Genomic DNA, 18,349 nt, shown 5'->3' with positions numbered 1-18,349 from the left:
GAAGGGGACATCCACAAACTGTTCCCACAAAGTTGGGAGCACAAAGCTGTTGAAGATGTCTTGGTATGCTGACGCCTTAGGAGTTCCCTTCACTGGAACGAAGGGGCAAAGCCCAACCCCTGAAAAACAACCCCACACCATAATCCCCCCTCCACCAAATGATTTGGAACAGTGCACAAAGCAAAAGCCATAAAGACATGGATGAGCAAGTTTGGGGTAGAGAAACTTGACTGACCTAAAGTCCTGAATTCAACCCGATAAAACACCTTTGGGATGAATTAGAGCGCAGACTGCGAGCCAGGCCTTCTTTCACAAATTAGTGCCTTCCCAGAAGAGTTAAATCTGTTATAGCTGCAAAGGGCGGACCAACTCAAGATTGAACCCTACGGACGAAGACGCCATTAAAGTTCATGCGCGTGTAAATGCAGGCGTCCCAATACTTTTGGTAATATAGTGTATTTGCAAATGTTGTGCAACTACAGCCTCTAAATTTTAATCCCCAGTGGCTGAACAAAGAGCTTCATGAAAGGCTCATCAGGTATTATTTTATTCAAAGTATAGAATTTAGAAAAATTTAAATCAACTTTTGAAATTAATTTTTGAAAATTCATATGAGATTTTAATGATTGGGTTTAGATGTACTTTAAACTTGAATCTGCTTGACTTACATTTCAGTTGAGTCTGGTGTAGTCCATTTTTAATCCTTTTATTAAAGCTGTGAATTGCAGGACCTCACCTACTGGGGAGGGGAATCCTGGAACACCCTCTTTGCAGCCTATAACAGACAGACAACATTTAAAAACCTGACAAAGGTCCTCCTAACTATAACTAAAGTTAAAGTAATTGTGAACCTTCCTTTTTTTTTTTTTTTTTTTTTTAAATAACAAACATATAAATACTTACCTCCACTGTGCAGTTCATTTTGTACAGTGTGGCCCTGAACCTGGTCTTCTGGGGTCCCTTTTATTAAAGCTGTGAATTGCAGGACCTCACCTACTGGGGAGGGGAATCCTGGAACACCTTCTTTGCAGCCTATAACAGACAGACAACATTTAAAAACCTGACAAAGGTCCTCCTAACTATAACTAAAGTTAAAGTAATTGTGAACCTTCCTTTTTTTTTTTTTTTTTTTTTTTTTTAAATAACAAACATATAAATACTTACCTCCACTGTGCAGTTCATTTTGTACAGTGTGGCCCTGAACCTGGTCTTCTGGGGTCCCTTTTATTAAAGCTGTGAATTGCAGGACCTCACCTACTGGGGAGGGGAATCCTGGAACACCTTCTTTGCAGCCTATAACAGACAGACAACATTTAAAAACCTGACAAAGGTCCTCCTAACTCCTAACTAAAGTTAAAGTAATTGTGAACCTTCCTTTTTTTTTTTTTTTTTTTTAAATAACAAACATATAAATACTTACCTCCACTGTGCAGTTCATTTTGTACAGTGTGGCCCTGAACCTGGTCTTCTGGGGTCCCCCGGCGGCACCGTGGCTCCTCCTCGCATCGGTAAACTCCCTGGGAGAAACGATCACCCGGGGGGAGGGGGGTTACCTTGTGGGCGCGCTCCTGAGTCCAGCATTTGCGTGCATAGACACAGAATGCCAGACTCAGCCCCGCGTCATTGGATTTGATTGACAGCAGCGGGAGCCAATGGCTGCGCTGCTATCAATCTATCGAATCGGGCTCAGGTGAGTAAAACGGGGGAGGGGTCAGAAGTTTTTTCACCCTAATGCATAGGATGCATTAAAGCAGAGTTCCACCCTGAATTTTTTTTTTTCCACTAAAAGACTCCTTTTAACCTATAAAAGAAACATTTGGTGGAAATCTTTTTTTTTTATACTTGCCAAAAACGTGCTCCTCGTGTCATCATTGATGTGTCATCATTTTGCAGGAGTCTGCGGCCAGTACTGTGATCAAAAATCGCATTATTTCCTGACAGGAAATGACGCGATTGAAGACGGATCACAGCACCGAGACGTGTTTATCTTGCCATAACAACGGGGCGGGACCTTCCTCCTTTGCCGCCCATTGTTATGGCAACTTTATAAACAATCGGCGCTACGGCCGCCGGTGAATCGCACATGCACGAGATCAAGAGGTGCATGCTGGGTAAAGTTACCCGGCATGCACCTCTCCAAAGCTAATCCAGGAAGAGATATCGATTGGGATTCACATGGCCACAATCATGATGGCAACCGCCACAACAGGAGGGAGAAAATATGTAAAATTTATATTTTTGCTAAATCCATAATGAACATTGTATACTCGTTTTTGTAATTTAATTAGTAATAATGCTAGGATCAATAAAAAAAACAAGAAAACAAAAACAAGGGTTTACAATCCCTTTAAAGTAATTGTAAAGGCAGGTGGTTTTTTACCTTAATGCAACAGCTCAGTCACCCCCCCCCAATACTTACCTGAGCCCCATAGTCATTCAGGGATGTTGTAGGATTGTCTCGGCTGCCTGGGACTCCGCTCTTCATTGGCTGAGACAGCAGGTGGCGCCATTGGCTCCCGCTGTTGTCAAAGTCAGTCAGTCAATGAGGAGAGAAAGCGGGTGGCCGGGCCACAGCCCCGTTCCTGAATGGACACAGGGAGCTACAGCTCAGCTTGGGTGTCCCCATAGCAAGTTGCTTGCTGTGGGGGCACTCAACAGGAGGGAGGGGCCAGGAGAGCCAAAGAGGGACCCAAGATGAGGAGGATCCGGGCTGCTCTGTGCAAATCCACTGCAACAAAGCAGGTAAGTATAACATGTTTGTTATTTTTACCTAAAAAAACCCCACAAGACTTTACAATCACTTTAAGGTGAAATAATGCTGTGCAGGAGCAAAGGAACTGGAACCACCAAGTCAACAATTTGAGCCGTTGGGAACAGCTGACCAGTTTTCACAAGAAGAAAGAATTTAAGAAGTGTAAAGAAACAGAAATGTAATATACTGCAGCTTACCAGCCCTTAGATATGGTGGCAGAAGGGAGGAGTTTCCTACCAGCCTATTTTTTTAAGCCTATTAGAGCCTCTGGCTTTAATCACGTGCTTCAAAAAACAAAACAAAAAAAAACCACACCCCCCACCATTGGAATCCATGCATCCGGCGCCGTGTATGTAGAACAGGGGGCCGGATACATGGATATGGGGGGGGGGGGGGGGGGCGGCGCCCATGTGCCCCTAGTGGACGAGCCGCCATTAGAGTAATAAATATTTGTGGTGAGGATGAGAGTATTTGTGCTAGGAGGGGGGAGGAGAGAATGATTACTTCTAGTTGGGGGGATTGGGGAGGAATTTGTGCCATTGTGCTGGGGAAGCGAGGGGGGGGGGGGTAAAGTCAGGGGTAAGATTTGTTCTAGGAGGGAAACTTGGGGGGGGGGGGTTGGGGTGTGGATGTGGGGAAATAGTATTTATGTTAGGAGAGGGGATTTGGTGGGTTGTCCTAGAAGGGGTGATGTGTGCTAGAAGAGGAAATTGTGGTAGGAATTGGGATTTGGGGCGGGGGGTGTTAGTGATGCTAGCAGGAGAGAGAGAGAGAGAGAAAGTTTCAAAGAGATAAAGACAATATACAGCAAAAAAGAAATATGGTAGAATTGGGGAGGAAGAATACTTGCAATTAATGTCCAAGGGTTGATCAGAGGTCGATCGATGAGCTGGGTAATCGGTTCTCAAACTTGGCAGATGTTCCTGCTTGGATGGTAAAAGGAGAACTGACCATTGTCTTGGCAGCTCCCTTTTCTGTCAGATCAAAGGGGTGTTGACAGCGACCAATCGTCTGGTCATCTTGTTTAGAGGTTGGTTGCTGGGAGGTCTCTACACTCATGACCATGTCCCAGGTACACTTTGTGATACATATTCATGTCTCTGCATCTATAGTTTTTACAGACTGCAAATATCCATGTTATTGTTCAGCGTTAGATTTCCTTCAAAACAGATATAAACATTCTATGTCTCCAATGTCTAGTTTACCTAGAAGGTATAAGGGGTACCAGTGGTTTCCCATTTGACCTGATATAGGGGTGTCTGGACTTGAAATGTTACAAATTATCTGAGGAAACTAAATTATGTCCATATTATGGGTGTACTATTATTACTTTGGAAGTTATGAAACATGCTGAAATGTCATACTTATTCCACTGTTTAAGCTTGATGTACACTAAATTATTTACGACTGGTGTCTGCTGGTTCTCCGAATTGAGAGGGTGACAGTTTTACGACAGGCCTGGACATCCTGCCAGGCCAACATTAGCTGTTTTTTTACAGACCTAGCCTGGTTCTGCTTTCTCTGTTGAGATAACAGTTCCTTTGAAGTCTAAAACTATGAATTCCTGAACACAAGGGAGGAGAGTGTTCAGATTTTTCTGTAATATTACTGTTAGCCAAGCTGTCATGGCTGCCCTAAGGTTCTCAAACAACATGGCCACTAGCTACAGCTTTTGTGATATTGTTACAACCCCCTCTGCTACTTAATTGGCCAGATCAATATCCCAGGAGTCTAATTGATTTGATGCTATACTCTGATTAAAAAGTGTTCCTTTAATTTTTTTGAGCAGTGTATTACATTTTTGTGGTTGGGTTTGGATATGTTTTAAATGAGTTTCTGGTGAAAAAAAAAAAAAAAAAAAAAAAAGATTGGGTGTCCTGGTCCAGAAAACACAACCGTCTTATGAAAATATGGTGCACCGGGCAGATCACGTCTTCATTTTAGGAAATATATGCCACCTGGGGTTTTGGCAAGCGGCTCCCTTACCATTCTTTTGGTCATCGCCGTAATTCTCGTGTGATGGAGCGTAAAGGAACATAAGGGCGAACACGTACAGGTTCCACATGCCGTAGATGCCCGTGAAGAAGGCGCTGTTCAACTGAATGGAATAGTTACCCCATTTCCAGTTACCTTCCGATACCTACAGACATACAGAGGTAGACAATGGAGATCAAGTTGTACCTGGAACCTAAACATTGTCTCCACTGCTTTGGCTTCAGGACTTTCCAAGTCACTGACTCGGAAAGAATATGCAGATCAGAAGAGTCAAATGTCCAAGCAGGCAATAAGCATCAAAGTATACCAACTGAAAACAGAATATGACAGTTGGGCTGACCTGTGTTGTGATGAAGAATACGGTGGTTAAAGCTGCACAGGCCAGTGTGACGATCATCAGAAATTTGAATCTGAAAATCGAACCCTGCAAGTCAAAAGTAAAAATTAATAGAAGGGCAAAATGAAAGGCTTTGTTTAGGCATTGTCCAAATTAAAAACACCAAACCTCCCTCTTCCCCTCCAGAGCAATGCCCATCATGATTTTTTGGGGGGTTTTTTTCTATCTTGTTCCTATAGCAAGAGACCCCTTTCTTGTTCAGTGTATTTATTGATCTTAAATTCACAGCAGTTATTGTTACAAGATAACACAATATGGGATAGGGAGGGTCAACTGCAACATACATGAAATGAAGGGTTCCATATACAGTTAGGTCCATATATATTTGGACACAGGCACAAATTTTAGTTTTTTTTCCAGGTATTTACCAAAACATTTTCAAGCTATAGTTAGGCTAGATATGGACTCAAAGTGCACACTCAGGTTTAATTTTAGGGTATGTACTTCCAAATCGGAGGAAGAGTTTAGGAATTACAGTTCTTAAGAATAGCCATCCCCCCTTTTTCAAGGGGCCAAAAAGTAATTGGACAATTGAAGCAAAAGCTGCTTCATGGCCAGGTGTGGGCTACTCCTTTGTTATTTCTTCATTAATTAAGCAGGTAAAATGTCTGGGGTTGATTCTAAGTGTGGTATTTGCATTTGAAATCTATTGCTGTGAACCTACATCATGCGTTCAAAGGAGCTGTCCATGCAAGTGAAACAGGCCATTGTAAGGCCATTGTAAAAAATGAAACAAAGCCATCAGAGAGATAGCAGCAACACTAGGAGTGAATCAACAATTTGGTACATTCTGAGGAAAGAAGAACGCATTGGTGAGCTCAGCAACATAAAAAAGCCTGGATGTCCATGGAAGACAACAGTGGTGGATGATTGCAGGATCCTCTCTATGGTAAAGAAAAACCCATTCATAACATCCATACAAGTGAAGGACACTCTCCAGGAGGTGGACGTATCGCTGTCAAAGTCTACAATCAAGAGAAGACTTCACGAGATCAAATACAGAGGGTTCACCACAAGGTGCAAACCATTCATAAGCCTAAAGAATAGAAAAGCCAGATTAGACTTTGCCAGAAAAACATCTAAAAAAGCCAGACCAGTTCTGGAAAAGCATTCTTTGACGGGTGAAACTAAGATTAATCTGTACCAGAATGACAGGAAGAAAAAAAAAAAAGTGTGGAGAAGGCTTGGAACAGCTCATGATCCAAAGCCAGGTCATCTGGTGGGGGCAGTGTGATGGCATTGCCATGCATGGCTTCCAGTACCACTGGGTCATTGGTGTTTGATGATGTGACAGAAGACAGAAGCAGCCGGATGAATTCTGCAGTGTTTAGAGATATACTGTCAGCCCAGATTCAGCCAAATGGCAAAGTTGATTGGACGGGGCTTCACAGTACAGAAGGACAGTGATCCAAAACACATTGCAAAAGCAACCCAACAGCTTTTGAAGGAAAAGAAGTGGAATATTCTGCAATGGCCGAGTCAATCACCTGATCTCAACCCAATTGAGCATGCATTTCACTTGCTGAAGCCAAAATTAAAGGCAGAAAGACCCACAAAGAACAACCGAAGACCACCGCAACTAGAGCCTGGCAAAGTATCAGACAGGAGTAAACCCAGTTTTTGGTAATGTCCATGGGTTCCAGACTTCAAGCAGTCATTACCAGTAAATGATTCTCAACAAAATATTAAAACATTGAAGATTGAACATTGAACATTAAACATTTTATATATGATTATATTCATTTTTCCAATTACATTTGAGCCCCTAAAAATGGGTTGACTGTGTATAAAAATGGTTGCAGTTCCTAAAATTTTTACTTGATATTTATGTTCAACCCTTTGAATTAAAGCTGAAAGTCTGCACTTCAAATTCATTTGGATGGTTTCATTTTAATTTTATTCTGTTGGCATACAGAGCCAAAATGTATGAAAATTTTGAATGTGTCCAAATATATATGGACCGAACTGTATATGGATAAGGTGGTTACTATCCCTAAATATCATTACAGGTATCATATCACAGTAGTATTCAAGGGGGGATTGGGATCTCTGGGTGAGGAGTTTAGCTTGTATTGTCCTACAGCATGGGTCTCCAAACTTTCTAACAAAGGGTCAGATTACTTTCCTTCAGACTTTAGGGGGTCAGGACTGTATTCTGTGGGAGTAGAAAATGCCCCGGCATCCGTGGGATTAAATAATGCCTCTGGCTTGGTTGTCCATGGTAGTAAGAAATTAAATAGCACCTGTGGTCAATGAGTGGAGAAATAGTCCCCCATCATTATTATAGGTGGGAGGAATAGTGCCCCTTTGTTGGTGTCAGTGAGAGGAATAGTGCCCCTTTGTTGGTGTCAGTGGTTGGTGTCAGTGGGAGGAATAGTGCCCCTTTGTTGGCGTCAGTGGGAGGAATAGTGCCCCTTTGTTGGCGTCAGTGGGAGGAATAGTGCCCCTTTGTTGGCGTCAGTGGGAAGAATAGTACCCCTTAGTTAAAGGAGTGATGCCCCAGCATTGGTGTCAGTGGTAAAAATACCTCATATTAGTGGTAGCAATGGTATGGTATACCAAGGGCCAGAGAAAGGCAAGCAAAAGGCCGCATCTGGCCCTCGAGCCATAGTTTGGAGACCACTGTCCTAGAGGGATTCTAGGTCTAGAAATACCTGGTGATATTAAAAGTCAGTCCACCCAAAACTTCTATTTCAATGTTTCATAAATACAGGAGGATTACACTATCCAACAGTTTCTCCTGTCCCTCAAGGACTCTCTGGTTGAGACCTCTATACTGACTCTCACACCTGTTGTGCCCTTCATAGTCGCTGCTGGATTTTTAATTGTATATTATAGAGAATGTGCCAACATCCAAGGTGAATGGGAATACCAAAAACTCCAAGGTGGATAGGAACAAAGCTGTGGGTATCAAGTTTGGGTGGAAGGCAGTGCTGGACTGGTGCCGCTGGAAGCTGCCTAGCAGCAAACCACTGTATAGCGTGCATAGAGGGAATCGCTTCCAATGGGTTTTCATCCCCATTGTAGATGGTAGATGATAGATGATAGACTCCATTGGGGTCTAGGGTTACTACCTTTATGAAAATGACAAGGGGGGCATAACCGCAGGGAACACTTGGGTAATGGAGAGTATTTGGAGAGGAGCGACTGGTGTCCAGAAAAATGTCTCACTTGATGATTTTTAAAATTGTTTATTGAAGATAAAAGTATACAAGTGGAGCCATCGCATTTCAGGGGAATTGCCTCCCCCTTTTTTCTGGGCTGTATTTCTTGGAGTGGTTAAGCTCTGAGAGGGTTAAATATATTTGGGTCACCCATGCTCCTCCCCTGGGGGGCTTAGTCATCATCACAAAGAGCAGGCATGCTCATATAGATCCCCTTTAGAGCAGGCCAGGGCAGGTCCCCCATAGATCTCCCTTTAGAGCAGGCCAAGTACCCCATATAGATTCCCCTTTAGAGCAGGCCAGGGCAGGTCCCCCATATAGATCCCCCTTTAGAGCAGGCCAGGCTTCCCCATATAGATCCCCCTTTAGAGCAGGCCAAGGCAGGTCCCCCATAGATCCTCCTTTAGAGCAGGCCAGGTCCCCCATAGATCCCCCTTTAGAGCAGGCCAGGGTCCCCCATAGATCCCCCTTTAGAGCAGGCCAGGGTCCCCCATAGATCCCCCTTTAGAGCAGGCCAGGGAGGGACAGTCTCAGTGAGCCAGAGAGCAGCTGACTCATTAAAAAAAAAAAAAAAAAAGTCTGCGGCGGAACCTGCAAGGACCAGGACACCCTGCCGATCCCTGATTCCAGGGGGGGGGGCACTTGCCCCCCCTTGCAGACACCCATGCCGGGGGGGGGGGGGCGCAGCACTTGCCCCTCCTTGCAGATACCCATGCCCTCTCAGAGCTTAACCATTGTCCAAGAAATGCAGCCGTGAAACAAAAAAAAAAAGGCAATTCCCCCCGAAACACATTGGCTTCACTTGTATATTTTTATCTTCAATAGACGTATGGAACAAAAAATTTGTTTCGATTTGCCAATTTAAAAATTTAATTCAGGTAAATTGTCTTCACTCGTTTTCGGAATTTGTTTTGGAACTTGATTTGAATTTAAAAAATTCGGCCAAATTGAATCAGCATTCAAATTTATTCTATTCAAAACTTGAATTTCAAAAGACGGTTATATTCTACTCTCTTCTATTCATACGTGTTCTATTCTTTTCTATTTTATTCAATTCCACTCTATTTCAATTGATTCTATTCAACATTCACATGAAGACAGTTATATTCTATTTTACTCTATTCTATTCTTTTTGATTTTATTCTCTTCGAAATTCCAATTTTGGAAGACAGTTATATTTTATTGTTTTCTATTGTTTCTACTATTCTACTATATTGTATTCCTTTGTTTTCTATTCTATTATTTTCGATTCTATTTTATATATTCTTGTTTTCGAGTTCGATTCGAATTTTAGCCAAATTTCATTTTGTTATTTTGAACCGCACACATCTAATCTTCAATAAACAAGTGAGACATTTTTCTGGACACAGGGCGCTCCTCTCTATTCACCCAAAGGCACAGAGCTGGGAACTATAGCAGGGAGAACTTGCTATTGGGCATACTTGTATATGCCAGACATAAGCTTGAGTTGACGCAACCAGTCTTGAGGTGGAGAACATCCACGAGGCTCCTCCTAAAATAAAATTTTCGAGTGGACTGACCCCTCTTACAACCCCAACACATGCCTACCTTACTTAATCATGTCATTTTACAGTACAATTTATACAAAAGGCTTAAAAAGAAATCCAATCGATCTCCCACCTCACAATGTAGGTGGCGAGCTGGTAAACCGCTCTGCTTTTCACCAATGTTTCGAAAAACCTGGTAGACCATGAAACACAGGAATAAGAAATAAAGGCAAGCACAAATTCCAGCAACAATGATGAAAGGCATCTGGAGGAGGCCAATTAAGGAAAACGTTTGCTGAATGACAAAGATGTGCGTTCCACATACAGATGTCTGAGCACATCACAAACCACAACACTCCGGGGCAACTAAAAACCCTTTAAAGATTGAAGAATGAGATGACCCCAGAAGATGGGGGGGGGGGGGGCATCTGGAAACATTTGTATGTAACAAAAAGGAGTACAAAAACATGCTTCAAGCAATGGTAAATATTTTAACACACGTTATATTACAGTTGCTATGAACATTGGTGGATATTAATCTAAGAGCTTACATATTTGAAAAATTAAAAGTTAAATTCCTACGCTAAATTTTCTCTGCAGAGGTCTACAAATCAATATTCCACATAATCGCCCATTTAAAAGGAAATATCACCAAAAAGAGAATTCTACTCTTCCTCCTCCTCCTGCTTCACATTTGGCACTTTTGTTTTGGGGGAAGTGGGGGGGGGGGGAAGAGGAGTGGGTACCTGGTTTTGACAGGTACCTGCCCCCCCCCCCACTATGGGTTGGATTGTCGCAGCAATCTGGGCGTAAGTTGGACCTTCCTTCTTGGGACATGTCACGGGTTCCAGAAGACTGCGGGATCAGGGAACTGCGAGACTGGTGCTTGTGCATGCGCAGTAGGCAGCCGACTGTGAAGCCGAGTTTCGGTTGGCTGCCCACAGTTAAGTGGCCATCGCCTGGACCCGAAAACCGGCAAAGAACCGGGTCGGGTGAGGACATCGCTGGATCCTGGGACAGGTAAGTGTGAGTTTTTTTTTTAAGTCAGCAGCTACAGTATTTGTAGCTGCTGACTTTTACATTTTTGTTTACACAGTGTTAAGGAGTTGTAAAAGTTAATGTATCTAAACCCAAGAACATTTTCATATTTTGCAGCATACGATGTGATGGCTGCATTCATTTTTTTGTTATCTGCCTATATACAGGACCTGTGATCCTGCCAAAAACACACTTCCTGTTTTAGAGTGACAATATTTCCTCACTGTACTGTGGGGTTGATTTACTAAAACTGGGGAGTGCAGAATCTGGTGTAGGTCTGCATAGTAACCAATCAGCTTCCAGTTTTTGTTTGGCAAAGCTTAACTGAACAAGCTGAAGTTAAAAGCTGATTGGCTACCATGCACAGCCGCACCAGATTTTGCACTCTCCAGTTTTAGTAAATCAACCCCTGTATCTTTTGAAGAGCAGCGTTGTCACCCTATAACAAGAAATGTATTAGGACTACAGTACAGCTACCCCTCTTCTAACCTCTATAACATGAGAGCAGATGTTTTGATCATATATTGGGTTCAGAAAAATATTTTTTTCTCTGTTTTTCCTAATCAGGTAAATAGGAAATAGCATATTAATATGCTGCGTTACGTTTTTTAGCCACCAGTTGGAGCTCTAGTCTCCGTTTTACATTTTAACTGTGTATCCTCCTCTGCTTTGCAGAAAGAAGTCAGTTGTTTACTGAACTTAAAAGCTCAAGCTGAAATTTGCATACATTTAAATCAGTCATAGAAGCAACTCATCTTTTATCAGATGGCCAAGTCCAAGGTTTCAATCAGACAAACTAAACCTCAAAGCAGGCAGTATCTGATCGAAAAGAATGTGGACATCCCTCCAAATTATGTTTATGTCCTTCCAGTAAAGGGCACTGTTAAGGTTACAGCATACAAAGCCATTTTGGAAAATTGTGCTCTTCCAATCTTCTGGCAAGTTTGGGGAAGGCCCTTTTCTGTTCGGGCATGACTGTGTACCTATGTATAAAGCCAACTCCATAAAGGTTTGATGAGTTGTGGAGGAACTTGAGTGTCCTACATGCAGAACCCTGACCTCAACCATACTGAACACCTTTGGCATGCCTCCCAACTTTCTGAGATGGGAATGAGGGACACCCATTAGCAAAAGTATGTAGGCATAGCCCCCCTCTGCCACGCCCCCCCCTTAAAGGAGAATTATACACAAAAAAAAATGATCGGTTAACCACTTACGGACCGCCTGCCATCATTTTACTTCACTACTTTGAAGAGGAATATCGTTGTTCTGGTAGCAGCTAGCTGCCATAACTCCAATATCCTTTTCTTCAGCAGATTGTCCGCTTTAAGATCAAAGTAGTCTCTGTGGCGCATTCGCCGCAAGATCACTTATCGGCGGCGGGAGAAAGCCCCCCCCCTCGCGCCACGCTCCAGTGCCCTCCGCCGCTTACCGGAGCTGTCGGCAGCGGCGGAGGCGATCGGGTCCTTTCTCCTGTGTGGTATGGAGACGAGTGAGGGGGAAGATGGCCCCCCACCCCTCTCCATATCATTGCAGGGCGGAAGCGACGTCAAAACGTCACTTTCGCCCATAGCTCTTAAAAGGGACTTTTTTTTTTATTGCATTTTAGTGTAAATATGAGATCTGAGGTCTTTTTGACCCCAGATCTCATATTTAAGAGGTTTTGTCATGCTTTTTTTCTATTACAAGGGATGTTTACATTCCTTGTAATAGGAATAAAAGTGACACAATTTTTTTTTTTTTTTTTAAAGAACAGTGTAAAAATAAAAAATTAAAAAGGTAAAATAAGAAAAAATTACTATTTTTTTTAAACGCGCCCCGTCGAGCTCGCATGCAGAAGTGAACGCATACGTGAGTAGAGCTTGCATATGAAAACTGTGTTCAAACTACACATGTGAGGTATCGCCGCGATTGTTAGAGCAAGAGCAATAATTCTAGCCCTAGACCTCCTCTAACTCAAAAAATGCAACCTGTAGAATTTTTTAAACGTCGCCTATGGAGATTTTTAAGGGTAAATGTTTGTCGCCATTCCACGAGCAGGTGCAATTTTGAAGCGTGACATGCTGGGTATTCAATTTACTCGGTGTAACATTATCTTTCACAATATAAAAAAAAATATTGGGCCAACTGTACTGTGGTCTTATTTTTTAATTCAAAAAAGTGTATTTTTTCCAAACAAAGTGCGCTTTTAAGACCACTGCGCAAATATGGTGTGACAGAAAGTATTGCAACGACCGCCATTTTATTCTTTAGGGTGTTAGAAAAAAATATATAATGTTTGGGGGGTTCCAAGTAATTTTCTAGCAAAAAAAATGTAAACACCAAATCTCAAAAAGAGGCTCGGTCCTTAAGTGGTTAAAACCACAAGTGTTTTTTTACCATTACGATTTCTTTATATTGGCTTTAGGAATTTACAAATGCAGCAATTTAGACATTGGATGAAAGGTTTAGGATTGGGAAACACTTTTTGATACACAAGTAGTGCATTATATATACTATATAGATCAGACCAAAATGAGGGAAACATGAGGAGGAACAAGGGACTCTGTTGTGAATGGGGGACAGTCCTTCAAAATTAGGGGCAGTTAGGAGCTATGCACTTGGGATGATCTGGAATGCTGTTTGTGATAAAAAAAAAAAAAAAAAAAGTGTCACATAAAGCTCCCCCATAAAGCATTATACTTTCTCTTTAACAAAACAAAACAGACTGCCCTTGCAGCACGCCCAGAATTTCGCAACCATGTTAACTGGCAAGACCGAGGGCCGCACCCAACCCAGCAAACATCTTTCTCTCATTCACATATTAAATACTTATTTCTATGGATGGAAAAAAAAAAAAAAACATAAAAAACTATGCTAGGCAGAGGCAATTGTGGTTACCGTCTAGTATAATTGTATGAAACATCTTTTCATCCTCCCTCTATGAGAATAAAAATGCATGCTCGGCCAATTGGAGAACAGTTTGTATAAAAGACCTTTAGCCAGTCGGATTTTATTGGGATATCTCAGTGGCATTTGATGTCTAGGGGCACCTTGGCTTTACCATCACTTTAATATTTTACATACTGTATATACACAAATACACAGGTGATGCACAGAATAGCCTTTTTAGAACAGAAGATACCTACCTTTCCAATTACTTAACAAATCTCCAAAGTAAAAGGCTATACCTCATTTTAGGAGAGTGGGCCAGGCCTTACAAACCATTGTTTTTTTGCCCCTGAGCCAACTGTGTCTCCAGTCTTGCTAGTTAACAGCACCAATAGAGCCTATACATACAGAGACATTGGTTCCAACGTTAACAGGTTTGCTGGCCACCATTGGTGCCATGCATGTATACAATGGCTTCTATGGGTTAGTGCTTGGGAACCAATGAAAAAATAGAACTTGACGTGTTATGGTGAGGTGGGCCAAAAGTAGATTCTTGGAATAAAGGGTAGGTCTCACTCATCTCGTCACAAAAGGGGGTTATTCCTGTATTCCTCATTCTAGGACAATGGACAGAGCCACTCAGTTTTTTTCCCTTTATGCCCCTTGGCCAACTTTACATCCAGAACTATTCCGAGGGGATTTGTGAAGGAATCGGAGATGAAGATGCCCTCTGTTTAGAGGTGATTTTACTGTACATCACATGGTTCATTGGAGGGCTTTTTAGTTTCTTTTGGCCCACCTCACCATAACCTCTTCAGTTTTACCTTCTTCTTTGGCCTCAAGCCTACTCCATAGAAGGTTTTCATGCAATGCACAGATGAAGACCAGCAAGCCTGAAACAGCTGCATGCAGGCTGGAGGAAATGGTTCTGTAATCAGCCGGTCTCAACCTTTTTAACACTGAGGAACCCTTGAAATAATTTTGCGGTTTCATGGAACTGCTGCTAAAAATGACTATATCTACAACTCATAATATATTAGTGAGATGGTCAATGGGAAGAATGCTACTTGAACCTGTGGTTATTGGAAATAACTACCTCCTTACAGTTAGTTGAAAAGATCAATGGTGTCAGTGGGAACTTATCTGAGAGGCAAATATTGCTCGTTGCTCAAGGAACCCCTAGCAACCTCTGGAGGAACCCTTGGGTTGGAACCCTGGTTGGGAAACCCTGCTTTAAAATATCAAGCTGTATTATGTGCTGTGTTAAACCAGCGGTTCAGGATGTACAGTTGGCAAAGGGGCATGAGCGAATATTTTGTATGGCTCCATCCAGTATCCTAAAATGAGAAAAAAAAAGAGCTGTTCTTGTGATGGAGTGAGACATAGGTGCCTTTTAAGAAGGATCTACTGTGCTTCACAATAGTCCAGTGAAGGGCTTTTTTTTTTTGCTTCTTTTGAACCTCCCCACTATAACCTGTTGGTTTATACTAAAATAATATTAATTTTAAAATCCTGAGCAGTTTTTATAACAATTGTTTAGTAAAAAAAAAAAAAAAAAAAAAAGAAGAACGAATGGGTTGCGTAATACATAGCTGCTCCAGCACTTGACATGAAATCAGTGTTACTGGATGCAATAGGAACAGGGATAAATTATTGAATCCATTAAGCACACTTGTGTGAGCTGAGCTAAGACTTATCACTTCCACTCTGCTGGTGTGAAAGGAATGCTCAAGGGAAAGTGCTAAGTGCCACACTGTTCACAGGCCCTCCCCCAGCAAGCTTTCACACCAATCCTTTTTTGCATGCTGCGGTTCACGAAGGCTGGGTTCACACATGTCCGACTGGAGCTTACAGTCCGGAGACCAGTGCAGTTTTGTTCACCGGTTCAGGTGCAAATTTTTATTCGAATTCAAACCTAAACCAGACCCAAAAATCGCACAGGACGCTTTTTAGAAACAGATCACAGCCACCCCGGACATGTGTGAACCAACTCCATTGAAAGCCGGTCCGATTCACGCTATGTGAATCAGATGCGGTTAAAAGCGTGCCCCCCCGATGACGAAACACGTAGGGCGGAGTCTATGTCTGAACTAACCATGCCATCTGAGCTTGTATACAAGTCATTTTTACCCTGGGAACTACTATTTTAACTGTTGATTATTTACTGGAAGGGTTTAACAAACTTTTTTCAGAATAAAGTGCTTGACTGTTTTACACTATGTGGACCCCTTTTTCTTCCTTATTTGGTCATGTCTGAGGAACACTGGGGGCTCGTTTGGCCAAAAATATTACCACCCTTTCCACTCTAACCACTGAGGGATTCGCTTTGAGTGCCGGATCACTATCCGAACCCTTGTCTAGTCTCCTATAACGTGGAGTCTAGAGATCTGGTAAGCCTACATCCCAATTATTATCACGGTGGAGGTGCACCTGGTGGTTATTCATCTAAACCAGGGATATGCAATTAGCAGACCTCCAGCTGTTGCAAAACTACAAGTCCCATCATGCCTCTGGGTGTCATGCTTGTGGCTTTCAGAGTCTTGCTATGCCTCATGGGACTTGTAGTTCTTCAACAGCTGGAGGTCCGCTAATTGCATATCCCTGATCTAAACCATCACCTTTGTTTGGCTTTTACTTCAATGGACTTCTTTTATTCATTTGTCACTAATCACTTCAGCGTTCAAAGCACCTTATGGATTATTGTTTAATTCTTGAACACTATTTATTTGGCGCAGCAATTTTTTGTTTTGTACTTTTTAGAAATGGCCGCCCCGGACATGTGTGAACCGACGCCATTGAAAGCCGGTCCGATTCACGTTATGTGAATCAAATGCATCCGATTCGCTTATATGTGAACCGAGCCTAAGATTTTCGGGTCTTCTTCCTCCAGCCCGACTGGACAGTGAAAGGAGAAGCAGCTCTGTCACTCTGCTTTCTCCTCCTATCAACATGTCCCTTGTTAGCACATGAGTACTGCAGCACAACTGAGCTCTGCTGAACAAGGAATGTAGGAAGCTGATAGCACATCATATTCAGGTACTTAAATGGCTTGCATTAAATAGGGAAAAAAAGGGCTGCCTGTTCATGTATATGATGCAGTTAAAAAATAAAAAAAAAATTGGATTTTTTATAACAGCTTACCTATAAAATCCTTTTCTTTCGATGGACATCACGGGACAGAGAACCACAGTAATAACTGATTGGTTATGTAGGTACCATTAGGTATTGGACACTGGTCACACCCTAAGCAGGAAGTTCAACCCCCTATATAATCCCTCCCCTTACAGGGATACCTCAGTTTTGTAGCAAAGCAATAGAAGTGTATTAGAAGAGGGGCGGGACCTCTGTGCCCCGTGATGCCCATCGAAAGAAAAGGATTTTACAGGTAAGCTGTTATAAAAAATCCTATTTTCTTTCTCGAACATCACAGGACACAGAGCCACAGTAATAACTGATGAGATGTCCCAAAGCAATGCCAACTGAGGGGAGGGAATCACAACCAAGTAGGGTGCAATCAGACCTGAATACCCTGTACCGCTGCCCGCAGCACACTACGCCCAAAGGCGATATCCTCATGCCTTCTCACATCCACCTGATAAAATCTGGTGAATGTATGGACTAAAGACCAGGTTGCGGCCTTGCAGATCTGAGCCATAGAGGCCTGGTGATCTACTGCCTAAAAAGCACTAACAGCCCTTGTGGAATGTGCCCTGATCTGAAACGGAGGAATCTTCTGTTTCAAACTGTAAGCTTGAATAATCAATTGTCGAATCCATTTAGAAATGGTAGCTTTTGACGCTGCCTGTCCTCTATTGGGACCTTCTGGCAGCACGAACTAAACATCTGTTTTGCGAATTTGAGCAGTTGCTCCCATATAGGTTTTGACTGCTCTTACTACATCCAAAGAATGTAGTGACCTCTCTTCCGGAGAACAGGGATCTGGAAAAAAGGAAGGCAGAACAATGTCTTGGTTTAGATGAAAATCCGAAACCACCTTCGGTAAGAAACTAGGATGAGGGCGCAGTACCACTCTATCCTTGTGTACAATCAAATAAGGCTCTTTACAGGAAAGAGCTGCAAATTCTGATACTCTTCTAGCAGAAGAGATGGCTACCAGAAAAATTAGCTTCCTTGTCAGCAAGACCAAAGAAATCTGAGGTATTGGTTCAAAAGGCTGTTTCTGTAACACCGACAGAACCAAGTTCAAGTCCCAGGGGTTTAGGAGCGCCTTAACCGGAGGATTAAGACGCATCACCCCCTGCATAAAGTTTCGGACCAAAGAATGCGAAGCAAGTGGCCATTGAAACAATACTGATAAGGCCGAGACCTGGCCCTTGATGGTACTCAAGGTCAGCTCCATCTCTAATCCTAATTGTAGAAAATCAAGAATTCTACCTATGACATATTTTCTGGGATGCCAACCCCTGAATTCACACCAGGATACATAAGCTTTCCAGACTCTATGATAAATCATTCTGGAAGCTGGCTTCCTTGCATTGATCAAGGTAGATATCACAGGACCTGAAAGCCCACGACTCTTCAGAATGTGGGTCTCAATAGCCAAACCGTCAAATTTAGCGTTTGTAAGGCAGGATGGAACGCTGGACCGTGAGATAACAGGTCA

The 18,349-nt window shown here is 42.5% G+C and overlaps 1 protein-coding gene across 1 annotated transcript in view; it reads right to left on the bottom strand.

Annotated features, from left to right (window-relative positions):
• The window catches only part of LOC141103784 (protein wntless homolog B-like), a 96,977-nt gene that overhangs the window by 25,221 nt on the left and 53,407 nt on the right, over positions 1-18,349 (bottom strand). The window contains exons 9-14 of the mRNA XM_073593765.1: positions 9,950-10,081; positions 5,088-5,171; positions 4,739-4,892; positions 1,165-1,293; positions 904-1,032; positions 669-775 (exon numbers count right to left, since the gene is read on the bottom strand). Of these exons, the coding sequence (XP_073449866.1) occupies positions 672-775; positions 904-1,032; positions 1,165-1,293; positions 4,739-4,892; positions 5,088-5,171; positions 9,950-10,081 (732 nt within the window). The 3' untranslated portion in view covers positions 669-671. The remainder of the gene's footprint in view (positions 1-668; positions 776-903; positions 1,033-1,164; positions 1,294-4,738; positions 4,893-5,087; positions 5,172-9,949; positions 10,082-18,349) is intronic.

The sequence above is a fragment of the Aquarana catesbeiana genome, linkage group LG07 (assembly GCF_042186555.1).
Source record: "Aquarana catesbeiana isolate 2022-GZ linkage group LG07, ASM4218655v1, whole genome shotgun sequence".
Lineage (NCBI taxonomy): Eukaryota > Metazoa > Chordata > Amphibia > Anura > Ranidae > Aquarana > Aquarana catesbeiana.
Note: the sequence above shows the minus strand (reverse complement) of the source record. Positions and strands in the feature narration are given on the sequence as shown.